The sequence below is a fragment of the Paroedura picta genome, chromosome 2 (assembly GCF_049243985.1).
Source record: "Paroedura picta isolate Pp20150507F chromosome 2, Ppicta_v3.0, whole genome shotgun sequence".
In the NCBI taxonomy this organism is placed as follows: Eukaryota; Metazoa; Chordata; class Lepidosauria; order Squamata; family Gekkonidae; genus Paroedura; species Paroedura picta.
The window spans coordinates 77,305,937-77,328,886 of NC_135370.1; the positions used below are offsets into that span (position 1 = coordinate 77,305,937).

Below are 22,950 nucleotides of genomic sequence, written 5' to 3' on the forward strand. Positions count from 1 at the left end.
TCCAACCAGGACCTGGCTTCCAGTAGTCTCAGAACCAGGGTACAAAAAATGATCACCTTTTCATCTCAAGTTACCAGTTCTTAGTCCAAAGCACTTATTTTATGTGTTATGTCAGGATGGAGACCAACTGGTTCAGCTTTTCTCTTCCTAGAACTGTAGTGATGGAATTCACTACTGTCAAATTTCTCCCCTTTGAGATCAGTTTCTGGCAATCCTGTTTGTTTCCATGGGGCAGAGATCTCTGAGAATGTAAACAGGGAACCGGTTTGGACTCAGAACTTACATGGCAATCAGACGGGCTACTGTGGTGCCAAAGCGGTCAAAGATGTAGCCTGTGGGGAAGGTCATAAAGTTGTTCATGAAGGAGCCAATAGTGAAGATGAGGGAGAATTGTTCATCCTGGGCACGGCAGTCTGCAATGAAAGGGAATTTAGATACAGTTCCTCAAGCCCATACTTACTCTCAGTAAGCCTCCATTTCTAGCTTTGGTCTTTTCACATCCTCTCATTGGATTTATCTCCAACAACTCTACAGTTAAACGCAAAAATTTACTTTCTAATTGGTTCCCGGTTGAATTCCAGATCAGGTTCAAGGTTTTGGTTTTAACCTTTAAGGTCACCTATGGTCTGGGCCCCACATATCTGAGGAACCGGCTGACTATACCTCCAAAGGCACTTTGCTCTCCCGATACAAACCAGCTGATGATGCCTGACCCCCAAGACATACACCTTGCCTCACCCAGGCATCAGGGCCTTTTTGGTCCTGGCCCCTGCCTGGTGGAATGAGCTCCAGGAAGAGCTGCAGGCCCTTCAAGAGCTTGCTCAGTTCTAAAGGAGCTCTTCTGCTGGGCATTTGATTGGAGCCAATTAAGAGTTAAACATTGTTGAGTTTGACTCCCTCCTGCAAGAGCCCTCCCCTGGAAGGAGGGAAGCATCTGAAGGCAATGGCTCACAAACAGCGGTGTTGTAACGGAATTGAACGGAATTGCACTTTAACTATTTTTAATTATTTTATTGTGTTTTAATGTTTTATATGTTTTATGTAATGTTATAAACTGCCCCAAGCCAGCCCACCAGGAGGGGGAGTCATATAAATCCAATCATAAATATAAATTATAGATTGTCCATACTAAGCTACTCCTTTCTAACCTTCTGTCCACAACAAAGCAGGGCTAACTATCCTTCCATATTCCAAAACATTCCTGTGTTCTTTGCAATTTTGCAGTCTACAAACACAAAAAACAGCACAGGAATTAATATATGAATGAATTAATACGTGAATTAATGAACATGAATTAATGAATTTATTAATGAACCTGTCATGAAAATACACATACTAAGATGCTTACTAGAGAGTACATATGAGAAAAGAATGGGCTCCAGCTTGCCGTTGGACAAGGAAGCCAGGATTCCTTCAAGTAGCTTTCCCTGTCAAGGGAATCTACCTTGCTGGTCATTTACAGCAGCAAGATTGGGGGGGGGGGGCAGGGTTTATGAATCCCAGCTCATTCAGGATATCTGTACATACTGATTAAACCCAGAGCTATTAAGAACCAGCTTTTAGAGATATTGGAAATCAGATAACATGATGTGGATAGGAGAATAGATTACAAAATGGGAAGCAACATTTTTATAATCAAATCGGCATTCTAAAAGGAGGGAAGGACATATCTCAACTGAATATAGTTTGGCATTCTTTTCAACAGTCACTCAGCTGATGTAATTAGGTGGAGTACAAAGATTTCAGTGGAATGTTGTTTCCAATATTTCCATTTATTAGGCAATCTAAATCAAGACCAAACTTTAATAAATAATTTAAAAATTAAGAAATAAGCCAACCCACCTCCATTCTACTTCCCCGACCATACCTTCATCCATTGTGGAATTTGCTGTCTGATTGGCAAATGGCACACACAGATCCTTGAAGTAGTTCAAATCCTTGAGGACAAAGACCAGAGATGCCCATCCAAAAATGACTCCTGCAAAGAACATGCATTCCACCAGACCAGAGAGCAAAGTAGCCAAACGTTTGGCCTTCCCTGAGCTTAAATTCTCCATGGCTTTGAAGTCACTTCCCTGCTGATCTGGAGGGGATTCTTTTTCTGACCCTGCAATTACAGAGAAAATGCAGAAGCAATAAAGGTATTTTAGAAATCTGTGTTAGATATATCATAGTCACACTCTTGGCCAGCAGTTCATAAATCTCTAAGTTATTGCCAGAGGAAACTCTCATCTACCACCTAGGTATTGTCTTTGGGCTGGAATGTATAACAGCTTCCCTTCAACAGCCTACAAGAATCTGGAAAGCAAAACAGGAAAACTTTAAAGAGATACTATGGTCTAGTAGAAGCAAAGGAAACAACTTAATGTTAACTGCACGAGATCATGAGCGGAAACAAAGCAAGATCTCTGGATATGTATCAAAAAGGCTGAGTCATAAGAAGAGGTCAGATATTGCAGGCAAAAATGAAACCAGCTTCCAACTATCTAACTTGCCAGTAGGCAGGGCAATCAGTAATCTAGCAGTTTTGAGGACATCTAGGCTGAACTGCTAAAGCACTTAGAGTGGATAAACTGTTGTAGTTTTAAAAGTGGGATGAGGATGCTAAATAATAAAGTATGTTTTAAAATCAAGTCTGTTACTATTAGGAAGTTCAAATTAGGATGGCTGTCTTCTGAACAGATACCTCTAACTTAACCCTGCTGATCCCCATTCATCTATTGTGAGCACAGTAATGAGTCTGGGATGGGGTGATATCTGTGTCCCCTAGATTTCCTCCACCGTTTCCCTTAGGTGTTCTGGGTGTTCCATGCTTGGAACTTAATTTCTTGGTACATGTCACCCCAAACTGGATTAGGAATGCAGCAAGAAGGGAGAGTATTGTTTTCCAAACTCAGGGCCGTTCCGCATTTGTCCAAAATAGCACAATGGTTACTAATTGAATTCGCTACAGTTTTGCCGTTATGCACAACGTCGTTGACAATCTGCAACACTCCTGAAACCGATCCGCAAAAAGCGCTTAGTTGTAGCACTTAAAGGGAAATCCCAAAAAGTGGATTCACCCTCCGGAAAGTGCTACACTCCTGCAACCAATCTGCAACACTAGCGGGAAAGTTCTGTGCGTTACCATTGTTGCGGTTTCTGCAAAGTCCCTCCCCCTGGCTCTCACCTCTGATCTTCCGGCGAAGCGATCGCCATTTTTTTTTCTCTGAGCGAGAGGAGATCAACGCACCGGCGAGCCTTCGTTTACCCAGTGATGCTTCCCCGGCTACAGTCCCTCTGTTTAAAGTCACCAAGCACAAGCATTGCAGAGGCCCGTTTGCTGGTTTATTTTCCCTTTATTTTTCACACTGTTTTCGGCCGAAAATCGCGCCCGTGAGGGGGGGGGTTTCACTCGGGGGGGGGGGAGCGTGGCAACGATGAAACGGCAGCTCAAACACCACCTGCTAGCTGGATGGGTCTCTCCGTTGCAACGAATCAACGCATATTCGTTGCAACGGGTGTTTTTTTTTTAACCTTCCTTAAAGGGAAAGGGGCTGTTTGGGAGCATGATAACGGCCGCTGATTGGCTGGTTGACGGCCAGGGGCGGGACACAGCTCATCAATAGCGCTTCCTTTCTAGCAATTTTTGCCGAGACCGGAACCCTGTGGGAAACGATAGAAACGCAACTGGATTCCACTACCAAGGCAGGTATGCATAACGACGAATTCCACTATTTAAAATGGCGATTTTTCATTCAGCAAACAATTTGCTACATGGATCCCAGTGCGGAATGGCCCCCAGTTTCTCCTCCCAGTGCTGTTTTTACTACCTAAAATGAAGCACAGTGAGGACTGCCAACTTCAGGCTGGGAAATCGCTGGAAAGGAAGGGGCAGTTCCTGGGAACAGTGGAGTTTGGGTGGGGGAATTAGCTCAACATGGATGTGATAATGTACAGTCCTCCCCCCAAAACTGCCATTTCCTCTTCTTCAGTGCTTCTCATAGAATATTAGGAAAGAAATAAGAAATGTAATTATATTTCTTTACTACCATACAAAAAGGGCTCACAGTGAATCACAATATTTTTAAAAATTATCTTTGTCACTTTTTGACAAGACAAATCAAGGTAAAGGACAAGTCGCATGCCTGGCCATGGCCATTCAGTGATCTTCAAGACAGAATTTGCACTTGATGGTCCCACATCCAAATCCACACTCGCTATCCCACACCACCTATTACACTAGTATTACATTCACTCATGATTTTGCTACAGATTTCTATGCACTATATTCCAGAAGACTTTGAACACTAGTGTTAAGAGCAGGGGTGGTCAAACTGTGGCCCTCCAGATGTCCATGGACTACAATTCCCATGAGCCCCTGCCAGCATTTGTAGTCCATGGACATCTGGAGGGCCGCAGTTTGACTACCCCTGGTTAAGAGAGTCTCCATTCCCCCCCCCCACACACACACACACAAGATTGAGCTGCATGATTACAATGGATGGTCTGGTTTTGCTACAGACTCCTGCAAGGCTGTCTCACAAGAACTACAACACTGGATTGCTCTTTAGCATGGATGCTACCAAAATCTTTACAAATACACTGTCTGCAATAAAGACAGATGATGCAGCACAGCAGTTCAACGGTTTGAGGCAGGCTGCCCTTTGATCAAATCCCATCTCAACCCTGAATTCACTGACTTGCCTGAGGCAAGCCACCATTTCCACAGCCGCAACACCGAGACAATAATACAAGCCTACTTTACAGAGCTGTCATAAAGATGCCTCAGATAATAAATGCACAGAGCTTTGAACATTTGAAACATACTATATTATTAGCTGTTCAGCTCTCTCTATATTGGCTGTACTTAAAGGCCAATACTAGTATTAATGGTACTGCTGTGTGAGGGGGTGGTCTCGGCTGGGTCCTGATAGGATGGAGAAATGGCTGGCTACTGCCTCTGACAAATGACAATGGATTGCTAGGAAGGGAATATGGGAGCCGGATGCAGGCAAGGGGGGGGGGCTAGCTGCTTCCTCTGGGGTTGGTTATGGCAGTTGATTAGTGAGGTGAGTAGGGAATATTTAAATCCATGCAATATGGAGATGTGCTTTGTCGCTCCCACTTTCCCCTCAGATGGCCATATTTTTATTATGAATTATATTTAATACAGAATACTATGAAAGGACCCTTCTGCGGTAGAGGGAAATGCCATATTACATCCTTATTAAATTTCACAGTAAAACACTTTTGAGAACTTATGCTAAATAGTCAATTGATATGTTACAGTTTTATTTTATGTGGAAAGAAGAGCATAAAATGGAAAGCACAAAATCTGTTGTGGAAGTGAGATTGTTATAGCTACTGGCTAGCTGTTCCTTTCTTAAACTCATAGCCAAGAGTGGATGGCTGATATTTTCTCAATAGGAACTGATGTTTAAGAGATAGTTGCTTAAAAGTTGGGATTTCCATGTGGGTGTATTTGAAAGATGTCCCCATCATCACTGGGAGAAAGTATAACAATCCCTCCCTTTCTGCTGAATGGAGATGCCAGGGGTTTGTGTGAAAAAACAGAAGTTTTGCAGCCATTTCTAGGGGCTTGGAGAGGCTATCTGAAGGGAAATCACATGGAGGGGTGTTGGGGACTCTGATGTCAGTAGCTTATCTGCTGCCAGGTTATGTGTGTGTGTCAAGTATTGCCAAGTCACAGGGTACTTTTGGCAACCCCAGCAAGGGGCTTTCAAGGAAAGTGAGAAGCAAAGATAGTTTGCCGGTGCCTTTCTCTGCAAAGTTCTTCTTTATTGTCTCCCATCCAAGTACTGATCCTTCTGATTACATGGAGCTGTCCTATGCTGCCTTGCCTTCCTGTCTGCTGCTGACATTAGTCTCCAGTAGTGCTCTACAACCTTAAGTCTCCAGACTCTCTTTACCCCAAACATCGTCTCACCACATGGGGAAGAGAAGAACTTTAACAACAACAAAGTTTTTGTTTAGCGCCATCAGTGTATAGTGTATTTTATACCCAGACCCCTGCCCTAAAGTATTTACAATCTAAATTTAGACCACAGGAAAGAGGAGAAAGAACAGAGAACAGGGAAAGAGAGAAAGGCAAGAGGAGAAAAGAGATGAATGTGAGCAAATGCAATTCCATGTGACAGGAGGCTACACAAATAATCCTTGTTGAACAGGAATGCACCCCCATCTCCATCCCACATTCACATCCCACCATCTGCTCAACTCAAGTCACCCAACTTTCTATCAATCACCTATCCTCTCGGCTGACATGTGTCGATGCCACTAGTTACCCCACCGCTATCTATGGCACTAACATCCTCCTGTCTTCTGCTGGCAAGCATGTCACCATGATCTTTCTTCCGCACTATATATCATGTATAGGGTTAGGTTTTGTCTTCAATTATTGTGGGCTGTACATAGACAGATTTGTGCAAGTGTGTGTGTGTCACATTGTATAACCTTCAGAGCTGCAGCTTTGTCTGTGAATCATTAATCACACATTCTTTTAATAAAAGCCTGTTCCCTCTCAGCTGTGGGTGGTGGTAAATGTTAAAAATAATGTTCTGCATTTCTGGGGCCCTTTCAATCCACAGTCCTATCAACATGTTCCACCTAAATTAACCACCAAAGTTCAGCTTAAATTCCTGGTAAATAAAAATCATCAGTTCTCTTCACTTAGAAGGGAAGAGGGGCCCACTGCTCCACTCTTTGCTTAAATACAGACTCAAGCTTCCTCAGCTAGAAAGCACAAGGGCCATGTTGAGTGGTGAATGCCAAAGGCATATAACATTCTCTCTTGGAAGCTGACCTCACTGTTTAGTAAACAAAAAAGTTCTATTAACAATCATAAAACAGAGTGACATAAACATAAAGCATGCCAGTCTTCTCAGATTGAAGTGATACTTCCCAAGTCAGAACTATATCTAGAGAGGGATTATTCCACTGGTGATGAAAGGAGCTAAGAAGAACCTCCTTTCCTGAGCCTACCTCATCTAGAACAGATTCTCCAGCTGCGTGCTAATTTCTCATCCTCTTCTTTCATTCTATAGCACAGGCTTTCTCAGCCAGGACTTTGTGAAACCTGGGGTTTCTTGACAGCCCTGGAAAAGTTTCCCAAATGAATGGGAGTTAATTTTCTATATATTCTTAACTTTGTTAAAACATTTATCAGGTGATATGACTATATATGGTCATGTTGACCCCCCCACCCCCCCACCCCCAATGGCTAATGCTGGGTCTAGAGGGGTTGGGAAAGGGAGGGGGCCCAGCTATGCTTTGCAACCATATTCAGCTCTATCTTGCCACTGCTGGGGTTTCTTGAAGCCTGAAGAATGTTTCAGGGGGTTTCTCAATAGTAAAAAAGTTGAGAAAAGCTGATATAGTGGCTTGAAATTCACTAGGTACATTTTATTTTCCCTACTCCTACCAAAGAATCCTACCAAGAACCTTTTTCAAATACCTTCCTTCCCCCCTACCCCCATACGTACAGCCACCCTCCTAGGTACCTCTCAATAATATTATGAACTCCAGTTTATCCACAAAACCTTCCTTTTTCTGTGCTGTCTATCCTTCCCTCCCTTCTCTGAGTCAAGCTCCCATATATGTAATCCTCCTCCCTCGCTCCTCACAGCATCTGGCATCTTGTTACCAAATCTGGCTATTTTCAAAGTTTCCTCATATTTCTCCCCCAAAATCATATTTTTGGCTAAGCTTTTATCCTGGACCCAAGCCAGGATGACAAGAACAGGGACAGAGTGTGGAGCTGACCTACCTATACCTCTCAGCATCAGGAGGATCTTCTTGGTACTTGACAAGATACTCTCAAAACAAGATCTGGAAAGCACGCAGACTCCTCACAAGGGTGAGTGCTCTCAGATGCAGATGGAGCAGTTCAATGGAATCATCAGTACAGGAAGCAGACATGGGTCCTGGACCATGCAGCTGCAGCTAGCTGACAAACACCAGAGGGAACGCCCACAGCGTGTCTCCTCCTTCACACCCACCCCGAACAGGAAACAGATGTTGAGATGGCAAACACTTTGGTAGTAAAACCCACATCAGTTTCACAGATAAACACAAACGCCAGCGCTTTTCATGGGACTTCGGATACATATTCACATTTATGGAGATATAACTGTTCTTTATCTCTTTCCTACTCAAGAGTTCATTAGGTACCTTTTGGCACAGTCCTTCCCCCCCCCCCCAGGTGTGCACCAACACTTAAATATGATGGCAAGGTAGGAGTAAATTAAATAAGTGTATTATACAAGTGTTAAAAGTAAGGAAGGCAGAGTTTGCAAGACTTGAGCGAGGATGTTTGGAAGGGCATTAATTCATGGGGTTGCCATAAATTGGAAGAGAACTGACAGCACTTAACACACAATACACAAGTGGTACGTAACCCACCGTTTCTAAGTCTAGATCTGTAAATATAGATTACTAATGCATCATCTTCCCTGAAGTTCTGGTTCTAAAACTGTTACACAAACACACACAGGCACTAGTAGCAAAGCCCATTTTGAAAACAGGCTATAGAAGGGTGGGAAGGTGAAGGGCAGGAGGGCTTCTGCAGAGCAGGGAGGCCAAACTCAATGTCTGGACCACTCTGCTATGCAGGAGACCTCCACCCTGCCACCTGTGCCTTGCTACAGCCAGTCCAGCTTGTTGGCTGGGATACCCTGCCCCACAAGAGGCATTTAGGTGCTCACCCTCTGTTGCATTGCCTTTGCTGCAGCAGAGCACGGCAATCCAGTTGAAGAGCTGGGCCGGACGGCCCTGCCCAGGTCTCCCAGCAGCAAGAGGGCAGGGAGTATAGGGAGACCAATACAGAATGCAGGCCAATGACTCTCCCCGACCTTCTGAGAGCAAGGAGGACAGCGAGCAGAATGTGCCTGGATGGCCATTCTCACCTCCTGGACTGACCTCATGGCAGCTCTTCTTCATCATGGCAAGTTCTGGAGGAGGAGGATGAAGAGGATGGGGATGAGGAAAAGCCTCTGATTGGCCATCAGTGGGGAACTGCCATCACTCTGTTGGGGGCATGTCCCCCAGTGAGAGCCAATTAGAGGGCCAGCATGTTGTCAGAAGGACCATGCACTTTTAATGTGGCATGATATATATCCTTATCCATGGTTCATCCATATATTTGTGAAACACCCCTGTTGGAGCATGTCTGGGGTGTTTGAGCTTAAATACGGACATATCAGCCGGCCCCTACACTCACCACCCTCCCTAGTAGCCTCCCTCACAGGGTGTGTATTATGGGGAGAGGAAGGGAAGGTGATTTTAAACTACTTAGAGACACCTGAGGCCTGCTGGGTGACTGCAGCCCACTCCCAGTTCTCTCAGAGCTCTCTCTACCCCACCTCTCTCATGGGGAGTCTGCTATGGGGAGAGGAAGGGAAGGTGATTTTAAACTTCTTTGAGACACCTGAGGCCTGCTGGGTGACTGTGGAACATTCCCAGTTCTCACATTCCCAGTTCCCAGTTGTCATCAAGTCACCCATGATGACAAGGTCCTGATGCTTGGATATTTTCTCAAGCTGCTCACAAAGTACAGCATCCACATCCTCTCATTGGTCAGGCGGTCGGTAGCAGACACCAACCACCACACTGTTTGTTTTTCCCTCGCTTATTTTCACCCAGATGCTTTCCACTGTAGATATGCTCTCCTTCACTAGAATTTCCTGACAGGTAAGCCCTTTCCTCACATACAGTGCCACTCCTCCACCTCTTCAATCTCTTCTGTTTTTTCTGAACAGTTCATATCCATCCACCATTACATTCCAGTCATGAGAATCATTCCACCAAGTTTCTGTGATGCCTACTAGATTATACCTTTCCATCAGCACGAGAAGTTCCAGCTCTTCCTTCTTATTGCCCATGCTTCGGGTGTTAGTATAAAGACATCTGAATCCTTTTACTTTTGGTTCCCTATGATCTGGCCTTGCCGGTTGGGCTGCCCTCGATCGTTCTCCTTCCTTACACTCCCTATGTTGATCATCTCCTTCCCCTTGTGGCTTCAGTTTAAATCTCTCCTGATGAATCTCCCCAGGTTCCTGCCAAACACATTCTTCCCCAGCTTCGATAAGTGCAGTCCATCAGGTGCTAGTAGGCCTTCCTCAAGAAAGCCTATCCCATGGTCCCAGAAACCAAATCTCTCCTGCCGGCACCAACTACGCAGCCACTGATTCAGCTCCATTATCTTCCTCTCCTGACGCAATCCTCTTCCCTTGACAGGCAAGATTGAAGAGAATACCACTAGTGCCCCCATTTGCTTGAGCTTCCTCCCCAGATCTTGATAGTCTTTTTTAATAGAAGCAATGGTATTCATGGACATGTTAATCGTTCCCACATGGACCATCACAATCGGGTAGCGATCTGTAGATTTGAGCAGTTTGGGCAGCCGTTCTGAAATGTCTTTAATTTTCGCCCCTGGCAAGCAACACACCTCTCGGGTTAGGCGGTCGGGCCCAGCCACATGGCGATCCATTCCTCTTAGGAGGGAATCTCCAGTTACCAGTACTCTCCTTTTTTTTTTTCTTCTCAACTCCATTTCCTTCTATCCCCGTGGCCTCTTCACTTTGTCTTAGACTTTGTTTTAGGACCTCTTCCCTCGTTGACCTTTGCACCTCCTCTGCAAGGGCCTGAAATCTATTCTGGAGCTCCAAAGACCCCGAGAACCGTCTTGCTCTACACCGTTGAGTCTTTTTCTGAACTGTCTGCAGAGGCTCCGTAGTGAGGTCAATCCCCTTATCCTCTTCAGGACTGGTTGTATCCTCTTTATTGCGAGTTGCACAGCTCTGGTCTATGAACTCCTCCCCTTTCTTAATTTGGGTCAGAGTAATAATGCTGTCTTCTAATCCCCTAATCCTTTCCTCCAAAAGTCTTACCACCTTACACTTGGGGCAGATGTAGTCCATCTTGTCTCTGGGAGGAGAAAGCCCGGGCTCTGGTCAAGGTCAGGCAAGCTTCCCTGGGACCAGAGATCACCAGTTTGTTGATGTTGGTGGAATGTAACACTCTCTGTGGGGTATAGATGGAAAGTCAGTCTCTTAGGTACTCAGGGCCCAGACTGCATATGGCCTTGAAAGTGATTACCAGAACCTGATGCTTGATCCAGTATTCAACTGGTAGGCAATGCAACTGTTAGAGTGTGGGCCAGATGCGGACCCTCCAAGGTGTTCCTGTAAGAACTCTGGCTGCTGCATTCTGCACCAGTTGGAGTTTGCGGATCAGGCATAAGGGAATGTCTTCATAGAGCAAATTGCAGAAATCCAGCCTATAGGTGACCATTGCTTGAATCACTGTGGTTAGATGTTCTGGGGCCAAATAGGGTGCTAGTATCTTGGCTTGACACAGGTGGAAGAATGTCAGCCAAGCTACTCTCATGATCTGTTTCTTCATGGATAGGGAGCTAACAAGGATCATGCCCAAATTCCTGGCTGAGTGTGCAACTGATCATCCAAGTAGGACACTTGCACTTCCTCACTTGGGACCTTTTCTATCAAACCACCTTTGTCTTTAAAGGATTATGTTTCAGACGGCTCTGCTTGAGCCAGCCTCTCACTGCTTCCAGACAGTTGGCTAATGAGTCTGGGGGTAAGTCAGCATGGCTGTCCATCATGAGGTTAAGATGGGTGTCATCCGCAATTGATGCCATTAGGGACATAAGCACAGAATTTGGAGGGCTCAATAAATTCCGGTGTGTAAACCATATTCTCAAAATTCCATTTCTGATTACACGATTCCTTTCTTTTGTTATGATTGTTTTAATTGATTTCTTAATCCATAGATAATTTTTTAATCTGTCTTTGCAACTATCAACATTCTTTCTCCTATAAATATAGGTACTATTTGGAATGGGGAGTGGAACAGTTTTAGCAGTACATTCATTTTCATTGCAGAAATTCTCCCCAGCCATGAGATTTTAATTTTTTCCCCATCTGGATTAATCTGCTTGTATCAATTTTCAGGTCTTCAGATAATGTTTTTTTTTAAATAAAAAAAGATTGTACAGAACTGTTGGTCTTGATGTGCCTGAGTGGTTAGGAACACAAAAGCCCCGGAGTCCTGATTTAATTTTAACAAAGGTTTTATATTCTGCAACCTGTTTGTAATTATGGGGCACAGCTATGGAACATTAGACCAAAGGTAATCTGAAAATATGACTATGTGTGACTATAATCAGCCCCTACACATTTGGGAATTAGGAAACAGGCTTTCCAATATTTGCAATTGTGAATTCCAAGCAAGTTTCACCGCTGGTACTATTTGTTTTTACAAATTAACCACCTCTCCCAAATCGACCCTTTCCCTCATAGTAACCATATGCAAGACACAGGTTTGAGACTTGGCTGGGACTCCTATTTGTATTAACATCAACATAAACTCAAGGGCCTAAAACTTCCTGCCTTTATTTTAGCCATCAGACTACAAAACTATCTTGGCAGCTTGTTAATGTGCTGTTGGCCCACGCAAGCTCCCACTGGCATTTCTAGTTTCATTTAAATAGCTGTGATCTGCATAACATGAGCTTCTAGTTTACTGATGAACAATACATTCCTACAACTGCATTTTTCCCTTGGAGGTATCAAAGACAGATAGGAAGGATAATGACCCCACCTAGCAGATGAGCAGGGGTCACACTTATTCACTTTCTTCCCCAAGGAAAGTGTTAGTTCCACCTGAATTTGAAACTAAATCATGATTTTTACTTGCATTGCTCATCTGAAAAAAATTAGTTAGCTTTCTACTGCTCCTAGAGAAAACTATCTAGTATTTTAAAAAAAATTCCAGCATGACTTTGATAATAGTGGAATTTTGTATGGACACATTTGTCTTGCCATGTCTTGGAAAACCCCCAAAAATGTAACCATCAGAACAGGATAGTAACACACAAAATTGCCACCAACAATTGACAGGGACTTTAAATGCAAGTATTTCCTACCTTCCAAAAGAAACCAGTCATACACCTCTGAGGATGGAGTATTCCAAATGCATAGCACTCCATATTCATACCAATTAACCCCAACAACATTTCATTTCATGCCACAAACCAAAGAAAACCAGCAGATCACAACAGCAAGAACCCATTCCCCTCAAAGTCACTCATGAAATAGCACATGCACCCTATTGAAATCTCATCATCAATGTGCAGATGATATGATGCCCCATTTTCCCTATTAATTCTGAGGAAACAGTAGCAAAACTAAATTGAAGCCAAGAGTGGACTGCACAAGCTGAAACTTCAAAGATGAAGGCTCTTCTGATCAGAAACACACCTGAATATACTATAATGTGGTCTCTGTGATGCTGTCTTCAAAAAGAATTTGGAAAGGACCACTGACCCCCAACCCAGGTGTTGGTGGAAGCAAACTGCTGGAAATTAATTACTTCCATTTGGCTCAATCTACATTCATTGAGAGTTGGTCTCTGGACAGAGTCCAAAACCCTAGACAATCTTGGACCTCCACATACTCCTGTCTGAGCCTCCTCCAGAGGCTCCAGTGCCAGAGGTACAGGCAGCAGTTATGTGAGGAAGAGTTTTCTCTTCGCTGTCCACAGGGAAGTTCACTTTTACCCTTCCTTGCCAGCATCCTGCAGACTGACAAAGACCACCCTTTTGACAAGGGCCTTTGATGCCCATGTTGCTGGACAGTGGTTGGATTGTCTTATGGGTTTTGAATGATGTTGGGTTAAACACTATTGATGTTAAATGATAATATGGAAGGGGGAAAAGGGCTGCCTTGTTGGCTTTGTTTTTATTATTATATTGTCATTTTCATCATCGATACTTACAGCTTGCCTGAAAATAATTAGCTTTCAATGTAAGGGGATTAAAATGTTTTGAGTACAGGCTTTACAAGGTCCCCAGGAGAACTTGCACATGAGACCCTGCTTTATAACCAATAGCGTTATTATCTGTCATCCAAAGGAAGGAATAGACTGAATCCATCCGTCCGTTGTGGGATACTACAGTGCAGCACAATGAGGTGTGGTTCCTACCAAACTGTTAGGGCCATTCCGCACGAGTTCAAAGTAGCAGGAGTGTGGCAAATTGTAATCGCTACTAATTTGCAGTTATGCACGACGTCGCACACAATCTGCCACACTCCTGCAAATGATCAGCTAAAAGCGCTTCGTTGTAGCACTTAAAGGGAAATCCCAAAAAGTGGATTCACCCTCCGAAAAGCGCTACACTCTTGCAACCAATCTGCAACACTCGCGAAAAAGTTCTGTGCGTTACCATTGTTGCGGTTTCAGCAAAGTCCCTCCCCCTGGCTCTCTCCTCTGATGTTCCGGCGAAGCGATCGCCATTTTTTTTTCTCGGAGTGAGCGGAGAGCAACGAACCAGCGAGCCTTCATTCACCCAGCAAGGCTTCTCCGACTGCAGTCCCAACACAGAGCTGCTTTAAAGCTCGCCTCAAGTCATCAAGCACAACACAGCCCCGTTTGCTAGTTCCCTTTAATTTTGGCCGAAAATCACACCCGTGCACGGGGGGGGGGGGTTCACTCAGGGGAGCGTGGCAACGATGAATCGCCAGCTCAGACACCACCTGCCAGCTAGATGGGTTTCTCCGTTGCAACGAATCAACGCAGATTCGTTGCAACGTGTTTTTTTTTTTAAAAACTGTTCTTAAAGGCAAAGGGGCTTTTTCAAAGCATGGTAACAACTGGCCATTGGCTGCTCGTTTGATTGACGGCCTGGGGCGGGACAAAGCACAGAAAAAATCGCTTCCTTTCTAGCGATTTTTGCCAAGACCGGAAACCTGTGGGAAACGATTGAAACGCAACGGGATTCCACTACAAAGGCAGGTATGTATAACGACGAATTCCACTATTTAAAATAGCGTTTTTTCTTTCAGTAATCAATTTGCCACATTGATCCTAGTGCGGAATGGGCCTTAGAGATTGCCCTCTACAGGGAGCGTCCTCTGCCATCCCTACTCATTGAGATATGGAAGTATAGCAGAGCACTGGTAAGAACTGAATCCTTACTGAACTGGCAGTTGAATCAGTTCAGAAGAAATCTATGTTCCTCTTGAAATTAAAGTGAAAGAGCAAATATCGCAGTGAGTGCTCTCTGTATTTATTCCCAGCATGAGTACATCACCTCTCAACCACTGTTCTTTTGAAGCTGTGTGCGGGAGCAGCTGCTCATCAACACAGGAAGGCCCGCTCAGCAGCAATCTGGAATTGCACAGGGTCTCCCTCTGCCCATTGCCCATTTTACGATGACAGCAGCTGTATTCTGCTCAGGACGTGAACTGCTCTGGTTGGAGGCGGGGGGGGGGGAAATTAGAGGGAACATTGCTCTCAACCCAAATCTGTCCGCAAGGTAGCAATGAGAACTCAAAACAAACAGATTAAAAGCAACAATAAAACTCAGTTTAAAGACAAATTCTGAATATCTGTCTGCCACCAGAATTTATAAGCCACAAAATCAAAATCTAAGATGTTCATTTAAAGAGTAGATGTCTCTTTGACTACAATCCTTTCCAAATTCATCTTTTTAAATGGGCTTGCCCTGACTATAAAGCATATATGAAACAAGCTGATGCAACATAACAGACCACTGGACTAAACTGGTCTTTAGGTCTGCCCAGCCAAGTTGGCGACAGCAAGGACAGCAGACCAGTAAAGACTGGACAAACTATATATCAGAGTCATAGCTGTTAACATAAGAAGAAGAAGAAGAAGAAGAAGAAGAAGAAGAAGAAGAGTTGGTTCTTATATTCCGCTTTTCTCTACCCGAAGGAGGCTCAAAGCGGCTTACATTCGCCTTCCCATTCCTCTCCCCACAACAGACACCCTGTGGGGTGGGTGAGGCTGAGAGAGCGCTAATATCACTGCCTGGTCAGAACAGTTTTATCAGTGCCGTGGCGAGCCCAAGGTCACCCAGCTGGCTGCATGTGGGGGAGCGCAGAATCTAACCCGGCATGCCAGATTAGAAGTCAGCACTCCAAACACCACACCAAACTGACAACATAGAGATGTCTGGGGAAGCAAAAGCCTTTTCCAAGGGCACTTCATGCAATCCCAACTGAATACTATATTGGGAAAGAGGACAGGACAATATCCTAACAGAGGAATAGTGCAAGTATGTCTTCCAGTAAAGGAACCTTCCTGTTGAATATGAGAGAGGTCCAGTCATTGACTATTTTACAAGGATAAAATGAGCCATAAAAGCAATAAAACTAATAAAGCTGTTAAAATATAAAACAAAAGACAAGATTAAGAGATGTGCGATCTATCTACTAACCAAAAGAGCCAGTTTGGTATAGTGGTTAGGAGTGTGGACTTCTAATCTGGCATGCCAGGTTCAATTCTGCGCTCCCCCACATGCAGCCAGCTGGGTGACCTTGGGCTTGCCACGGCACTGATAAAACTGTTCTGACCGGGCAGTGATATCAGGGCTCTCTCAGCCTCACCCACCCCACAGGGTGTCTGTTGTGGGGAGAGGAATGGGAAGGCGACTGTAAGCCGCTTTGAGCCTCCTTCGGGTAGGGAAAAGCGGCATTTAAGAACCAACTCTAAACTCTAAAAAACATAAGAAGTTCTGTGGACCTATTATGGCTATACATGAGTGACCCAGGCTTTCCTAATTTTTAAAGCTAGCCACGCAAATTTTGCTACTTTGCTACAGTCCAAATATGGGGATCTGCAGTATAGCAATATAACAAATGTCAAGAAAAGATCTAACTTACTCCACCAAGTTAACTGAAAATTCAGATAGGAATGTCATACATATCTGATGCATTACAAAGTTTGAGGTCAGTGGCACCTAAGACCAACAAAGTTTTATTCAAGGTGTGAACTTTTGTGCACAAGCACACACCTTCAAATACAGTGAAATGGATTTTCTTCAACCGTTACATATAGAAAGAAACAATTAGCTGCTGGTAAGGGATAGCTAGAGTCAAGATACGTAACTAATCCCACCACCATCACCCTCTCTCTGCTGCTTCAGATCAACATGGCTACTCACATGAATATATCTGTTCCGTACTTAGACTTTCATTTCTGCACGTGAGCGCATAAGCCAGTATTGCTGGGTAGCAAATGGGCTACGGCTGAATGTTTTGTCTTTTAGCTTGTATCCATTCCCATACTTACCTTGCATCTGCCACCCTGAAGCCCCTCTGCAACCCTGAAGCACTACAATGTTATATTATTAAGGCAGACAAGTTTCTTTGGCTTATATTTTGCATTATGTCAGTGAAATAAACTGGCAAGGTTACATTTTCTGGATATATTCTCTTGCCATTTACAGAACATAATGCTGCCCATAGTTCAAGTCTCACAAGCTAAAAAATGAAAAGCAAAAGTTAGGCTAATGTGTAACAATGTCTATTTCTTTCCCTAAATATACCAAACAATTGAATGTGTCACCCACATTTTCCTACCAATAAGGCCAGCATGTTCACACTTTCTCATTGCTGTGCAAGTACATCCCCACCTATGCTAGTGTCCTGCAGATTATGAATTAAGACTGTATAACACGTCCAATGCCCCGTGTCAACCTGTAGGGAAAAATATTTGCATCTCTGCACTGTATTCAAATGAATACCTGCCCTCTGTAGCACTGGAGGAGTACCCAAGGAACTGACGTCTGCTGACATGTTGTCCAGTTTTCCATCGGCACTCCTTTGCTGATCAGCTGTCCGGGGCACCATTAGACAAATGTCACCACATCTTCCAACTATCCACATCTTCCACACTATTGTTGCCAGAGTTTTCTTTTCTGCTGCACTAATCACTACAAGGAGAAGAAATTACATCCCTCCTCTGGTTGCTTACAATTAGAAAGACCTTTCAGTCCCTGACTTTGCACCTTCCACTTGTTTATTTAACTTCCTTAATAGGCTTTAATGAAGGGATATTATTGCAAGCCAATGTGAAAAAGTCTGCTTAATTATTCACAACGACTTGCTTTTCACTACTAAAGGTTAACTTTGGCCTTTAACTCTCTCTGTTTCAATACGCCTGCATTTCTCTTCATTGCTGTATTGACCAGATGTTTATTTACACCACCTATGACTGCATTTGTACATCACACTTGTTTTATTCCCTCAGTGACTTGACTGACTATTCAAATGTGATCTTATCCTTGTGTAGAGTCCCTATCAACAACATAGAACAGACAAACCCAAAGACCAGACCCTGCAAACAAAATAAAATGCCAGTTTTGCCCCATTTACTCAGTCAATACTACTGCAAAGCCTAATGTTATTGTTGTTATCATCTTGTTATTACTACAAATGGAGTTACCTGTAACATTTCTTGTTTCATGTGAAATGCCCTGAGCCTTTGGTGGGGGGCGGTATATAAATACAATAAACAAATAAATAATAAGTGATACCATCTTGGGCTCATCCACTTGCTCATTCCCCCACCACCAGGCTATCATGTGTCAACCAAGACCTTCAGCTGTCTACATAGAGAGAAACAGGTTAGTACCTACGCAGAAAAGCAAATGAACAGAAATCTGACATCAAGGTACCAATATTCTGAAACCAGTGGAAGAACACTTCTGTCTTCCAGGACATTCCATTGCAGCTCTAAAAGGCACCATTCTTCTGCAAGAATTTCAAAGAGATGCTCTGACATTAAATGGTGAACTGCAATGTATTAAGTGCTCTGACCTGGATGGGCCAAGCTAGCTCAATCTCATGATGACCTTGGAAGCTAAGTAGGGTCAACCTTAGTTAGTACTTGGAAGGGAGACCACCAAGGAAATCCAGGGTTGCTATACAGATGTTGGTAATGGCAAATCACCTCTGTTCATCTCTTGCCTTAAAGCCCTATGAGGTTGCCATAAGTTAGCTGCAACTAACTCCTCCTTCAAGAGGTTTCATGCTATCTTTCTTTACACACCCTTCCCAATGACAGTAAAAGAACCTTCTTCTTAAATATGAGTGAGGTCCAAATATGGGGATCTTCAGCATAGCAATATAACAAATACCTCTAATGAGTCATGAATCCTAAGTCTTTGTTGAAGATCTTCTTAGCAAAACATGGGTCTCCTTGCCTATTACAGGTACCACATAGCTTAGCATACTAATGAGTGGTCTCTCTGCTTTTCATAATTAGATTTCAATTTTAGGTTCAGGAGGACATATACAAAGTAAATAAAGTTGTAGTTAATGTATGTGTGAGGTAGTCTTCATTTTGTATAGATTCAATTGGGTAGCCGTGTTGGTCTGAAGTAGCACAATAAAATCAGAGTCCAGTAGCATCTTTAAGACCAACAAAGATTTATTCAGGGTGTGAGCTTTCGAGTCTGACGAAGAGTGCTTGTAGGACATCAACTGTTTGACTGAGGGATTCTGATCTATTTTTTTCTTCCTTCTTTTCCTAATCACTTCTTCCAAACTATAATTTTGGTTTCTGTTTCTTTCTCCTAGTGTTTCTATCTTCTTTAATCAGAGGGGCAGTATTGTTTGCCTTTTCTTCTTGGGGTTGTGTTTCTTTTAAAAGTTGATTATTACACTTATTTCTTTCAGTTCTCAGGTTTACAGTTCTTTATTTCAGTGTTTTGTTCGGGGGGAACACTGTCGCTGTAGTTAGAGTAGTCCATTCTCCCAGTTTGGTAGCTGTTGTAGTAGATTGCCAACTTCGGGTACTGTTGTTCTGCTCTGGTTTGTTGGCCTGGGGGGCACTATTTGGTTCTCCTTCCAGAGCTGTTCTCACAGAGCAGTTCTGTCAGTGCTCTCTCAGGGTGTCTAGCATCAAGAAAGGAAGGGAAGGCAATTGTAAGCCACTTTGAGACTCACTTGTTGTGGCGGGGAGGCTGGATGGGAGACCTGTGATGATGGAGCATGGATTAAGCACTTAGGCCACCATGTAAATTTACCAGTACCTGTTGCATTTCCCACCCTCAGCTTATATGCGAGTCAATAAATTTGCCCAGATTTTGTGGTAAAATTAGGTGCCTCAGCTTATACGTGGGTCGGCTTATATGCGAGCATATACAGTAAACTCTGGCACTTTATTGTAAGAGTCAACCACTAACTCCTACACAAATTCAAATGCTCCCTAGTCCCACCACTTATTTTATTCCCCATGGGGGAATATTTGATGTTTGGTATGTACAAGGTATACAGTCTTCGATAACAGTGTGCAGATTTTAGGTTAAACATGCAAAGTCAGGTAACTGCATAACATATAAGATGTTAACCATGGCATGTGTGCATAATACACATGCAGATTCTCATAAATAAAAGGAAGCATCAACCAAATTAAAATCAGAGTAAGCAAAGCAGGTTTGGGAAACAGTATATCAAAGATATGGAAAACCTATAAGAATGCATGGAGCAAGATGCAGTACAGATGCTCCACCAAAAAACATGCTCCTGTTTGGAAACACAGGTAGAGAAAAATCTCCCCGAGGAAGCAGACTACGTCTCTCAGAGACAACTGAAGCAGTTATATTCCTTGGTTTCCTTATGATACTTAGAGTCACTGATAAATAGGTGCAGAACAGGAGCTAAAGAAGATTCAAAACTGATTTCAGGAAACTAACTTTGGGGCCGCCTATAACCTCTTCAGCACTAAATATATATCATTTTAGTATCTCTGCTGTTAAAGCAGCAATAAGCTGCCTGCATGAAGCTGCCTGTGGGGCACAATCCATCAAGAAGGCTGCCTCTTGCACAAAAGAGCTGGCAGGCAACACCTTGAAGGTGGCATCATTTAAGCCGACTCAACCAGGATTCTGCCACAGCCCCCACAGCTTTTCAGAGACTGATTGTCTTGAGCTATAAAAGTAGCAGGTGTCAGTTGTGGCTGGAACTGCAAAAAGAGTTGCAGATAGAAAGTATGAAATAAAAACTAGTGAGTCCTTGTTTGGATTTGAAGGAAGTAGAAAAGATATCAGATACTTTGTAATAGCTCAAATGCAGCTGCTAGGGTCCTCACCAGGACACCTAACGGGAGGCCCACATCCAGCCAGTGCTGAGGTAGCTGCATGCCAGATCAAGTTCAAGGTGAGGTTATATTTAAGGCTGTATAAAGTCTGGGCCCGGTGTATTTGAGGAACCGTCTATCTCCCTATGCCCCCCTCCCCGGGAGGGCTCTTCACTCTTAGGGTGAAAACAGATTGGTGATCACTGGTTCCCAAGAATTCCACCTGGCCCTGCCCCCTGCTGGTAGAAAGAGGTCCCTGAAAAGTTGAGGGCCCTGCTGGAACTGTAAGGCCCTGCAAGGCCTGTAAGAAGGAGCTCTTCTGACAGGCCTCTGTTTGATGTCAGGCTGACAGAAGTCCTTGCCCTTCCTCTGAGGTTGCTCACTTGAACATCACCCCCTTGGCACTCAGGATTTGATTGATGGGCTTGCAGACGCTCTGTAGGAGGTTGTAGATTGTAATTTTGTATGTTTTTATTATATTTTTATTGTTGTTAGCCGCTGCAAGATGGCAGGCTGGGAACAGCAGCTTATAAATATAATAATAAATAAAAAAATATTCTTGCAGAAAAATACTGAACAGAGAAGTGATAAGGGCTACCAGGCAGACTGGAAGGCATTTCATGGCACAGCAAAATGGAATTTATGCACAGTGGGTTGGGGGAACAACGAAATCAAATTAATGTAAAGTACAGGAACAAGGTATTCAGGTATTCAGGACAAGAATATGGGCAATGATGTTACAAACAGGAATCCGTTTCCTGGTAGATATCAAGATCTGAGAAAGCAACAAATACCTACATAGATAGTTCTAATAAAAAAGAAAACACAGAAATAATAGCAGTATTTCTGAGGTTTTAGGCTTGCAGAAAGGCAAATGCAAGCACAGTTCACTTAAACAAACCCAACAAAATGGGGGCCCCCCAGAAGAAAATAATTATGGTCTGGGTTCCACAAAGTAACATACCCCCCCCCCCACAATGATTTGAAATTCAACATGTACTGTATAAATTATGGGAAATTAACCAAATTTAGGATAGCACATTATGTGACATGTCTACAATTCAGATGCAATACCTTGATCCATTAAATTAGGATTCTCAGCCCTTGTTTATTGGCATTGCTCCTGAGCTTTTTAACAGGAGCCCTTACCAGGAGGGAAGGCTGGAGAAAAAAGAAACAAGTTGAACCCTCAGTGTCTGGTTATCTTCTTGCTCCACCTATTACATTTCTACCTGCGATGCTACTATCAAAAGCACAAGAGGAGAACCAATTTTTTAAAATGGCAGCAATCCTTGTAGAGACCTTCTCTGGTTACTATAACATACTTAGCAGAACTCTTACTTGGCTATGAGAAGTTTGTTGAGATAGGTGGTAAGGATAATTCGTGTATGTTTAGAGGGGAAAGAGGCTCTGCAGTCATGAGATAAGAGAACACTGGACTTGAAAGATAGCAAAATAACTTTGCCCTGAGGCTGCAGAGCACTGGAACCACACACTTCTCCACCATAAAGATTTTAGTGGTTTTTTCTCCTGAGTGAAAAAAAATGCCAAGTTTACTTTTTAAAAAGCCTTAACACCCTTGTAAGGTGAGATATCAGACTCCTGAAATTTTAATATACTTTTAGCCACTTACTGGGCCTTGAAAAGCAGAATATAAATTCAGTTTAAAAAAATAATAATTCAGCCTTTACATGCCTATTGTAAATGGACCACAGGCCAGTCTATTCTAATGAAAAACAAAATCATTTTATTATCTATTTATTTATTGCATTAAATAGTGACTAAATAAATAAATAAATAAATAATCATACCAGTTCCCAAGCACTATTTCTATAATGTTCGAAAAGCACATTAATCTATTTTACAGCAGATGAATGCTAACAGCATAGTCCCAAGGCCGGTTGGGGAACTACTTTGGATAAACTCTACCCTGCTATCACCCTCAACCATAATTCAATTTCGCAGACATCTCAAGGCAATTTCTCCATTCTGTGCCCTGCTTCTGGCCCCAACATAATGAACAACCCACAAAAGCACAGCATA

General features: G+C 43.3%; 1 protein-coding gene across 8 annotated transcripts in view; it reads right to left on the bottom strand.

The window, feature by feature from the left end:
* SLC43A3 (solute carrier family 43 member 3) overlaps positions 1–22,950 on the bottom strand; it is a 77,096-nt gene that overhangs the window by 42,476 nt on the left and 11,670 nt on the right. For 6 of the 8 annotated variants that reach the window (XM_077320958.1, XM_077320952.1, XM_077320955.1 and 3 more), the window contains 2 exons: positions 1,868–2,107; positions 284–413 (listed from right to left, as the gene is read on the bottom strand). In XM_077320958.1, the coding sequence (XP_077177073.1) occupies positions 284–413; positions 1,868–2,057 (320 nt within the window). In that variant the 5' untranslated portion in view covers positions 2,058–2,107. Of the gene's footprint in view, positions 1–283; positions 414–1,842; positions 2,108–7,768; positions 7,940–22,950 lie in introns of those variants that run through there. The other 2 variants (XM_077320951.1, XM_077320959.1) reach the window with 2 other exon arrangements.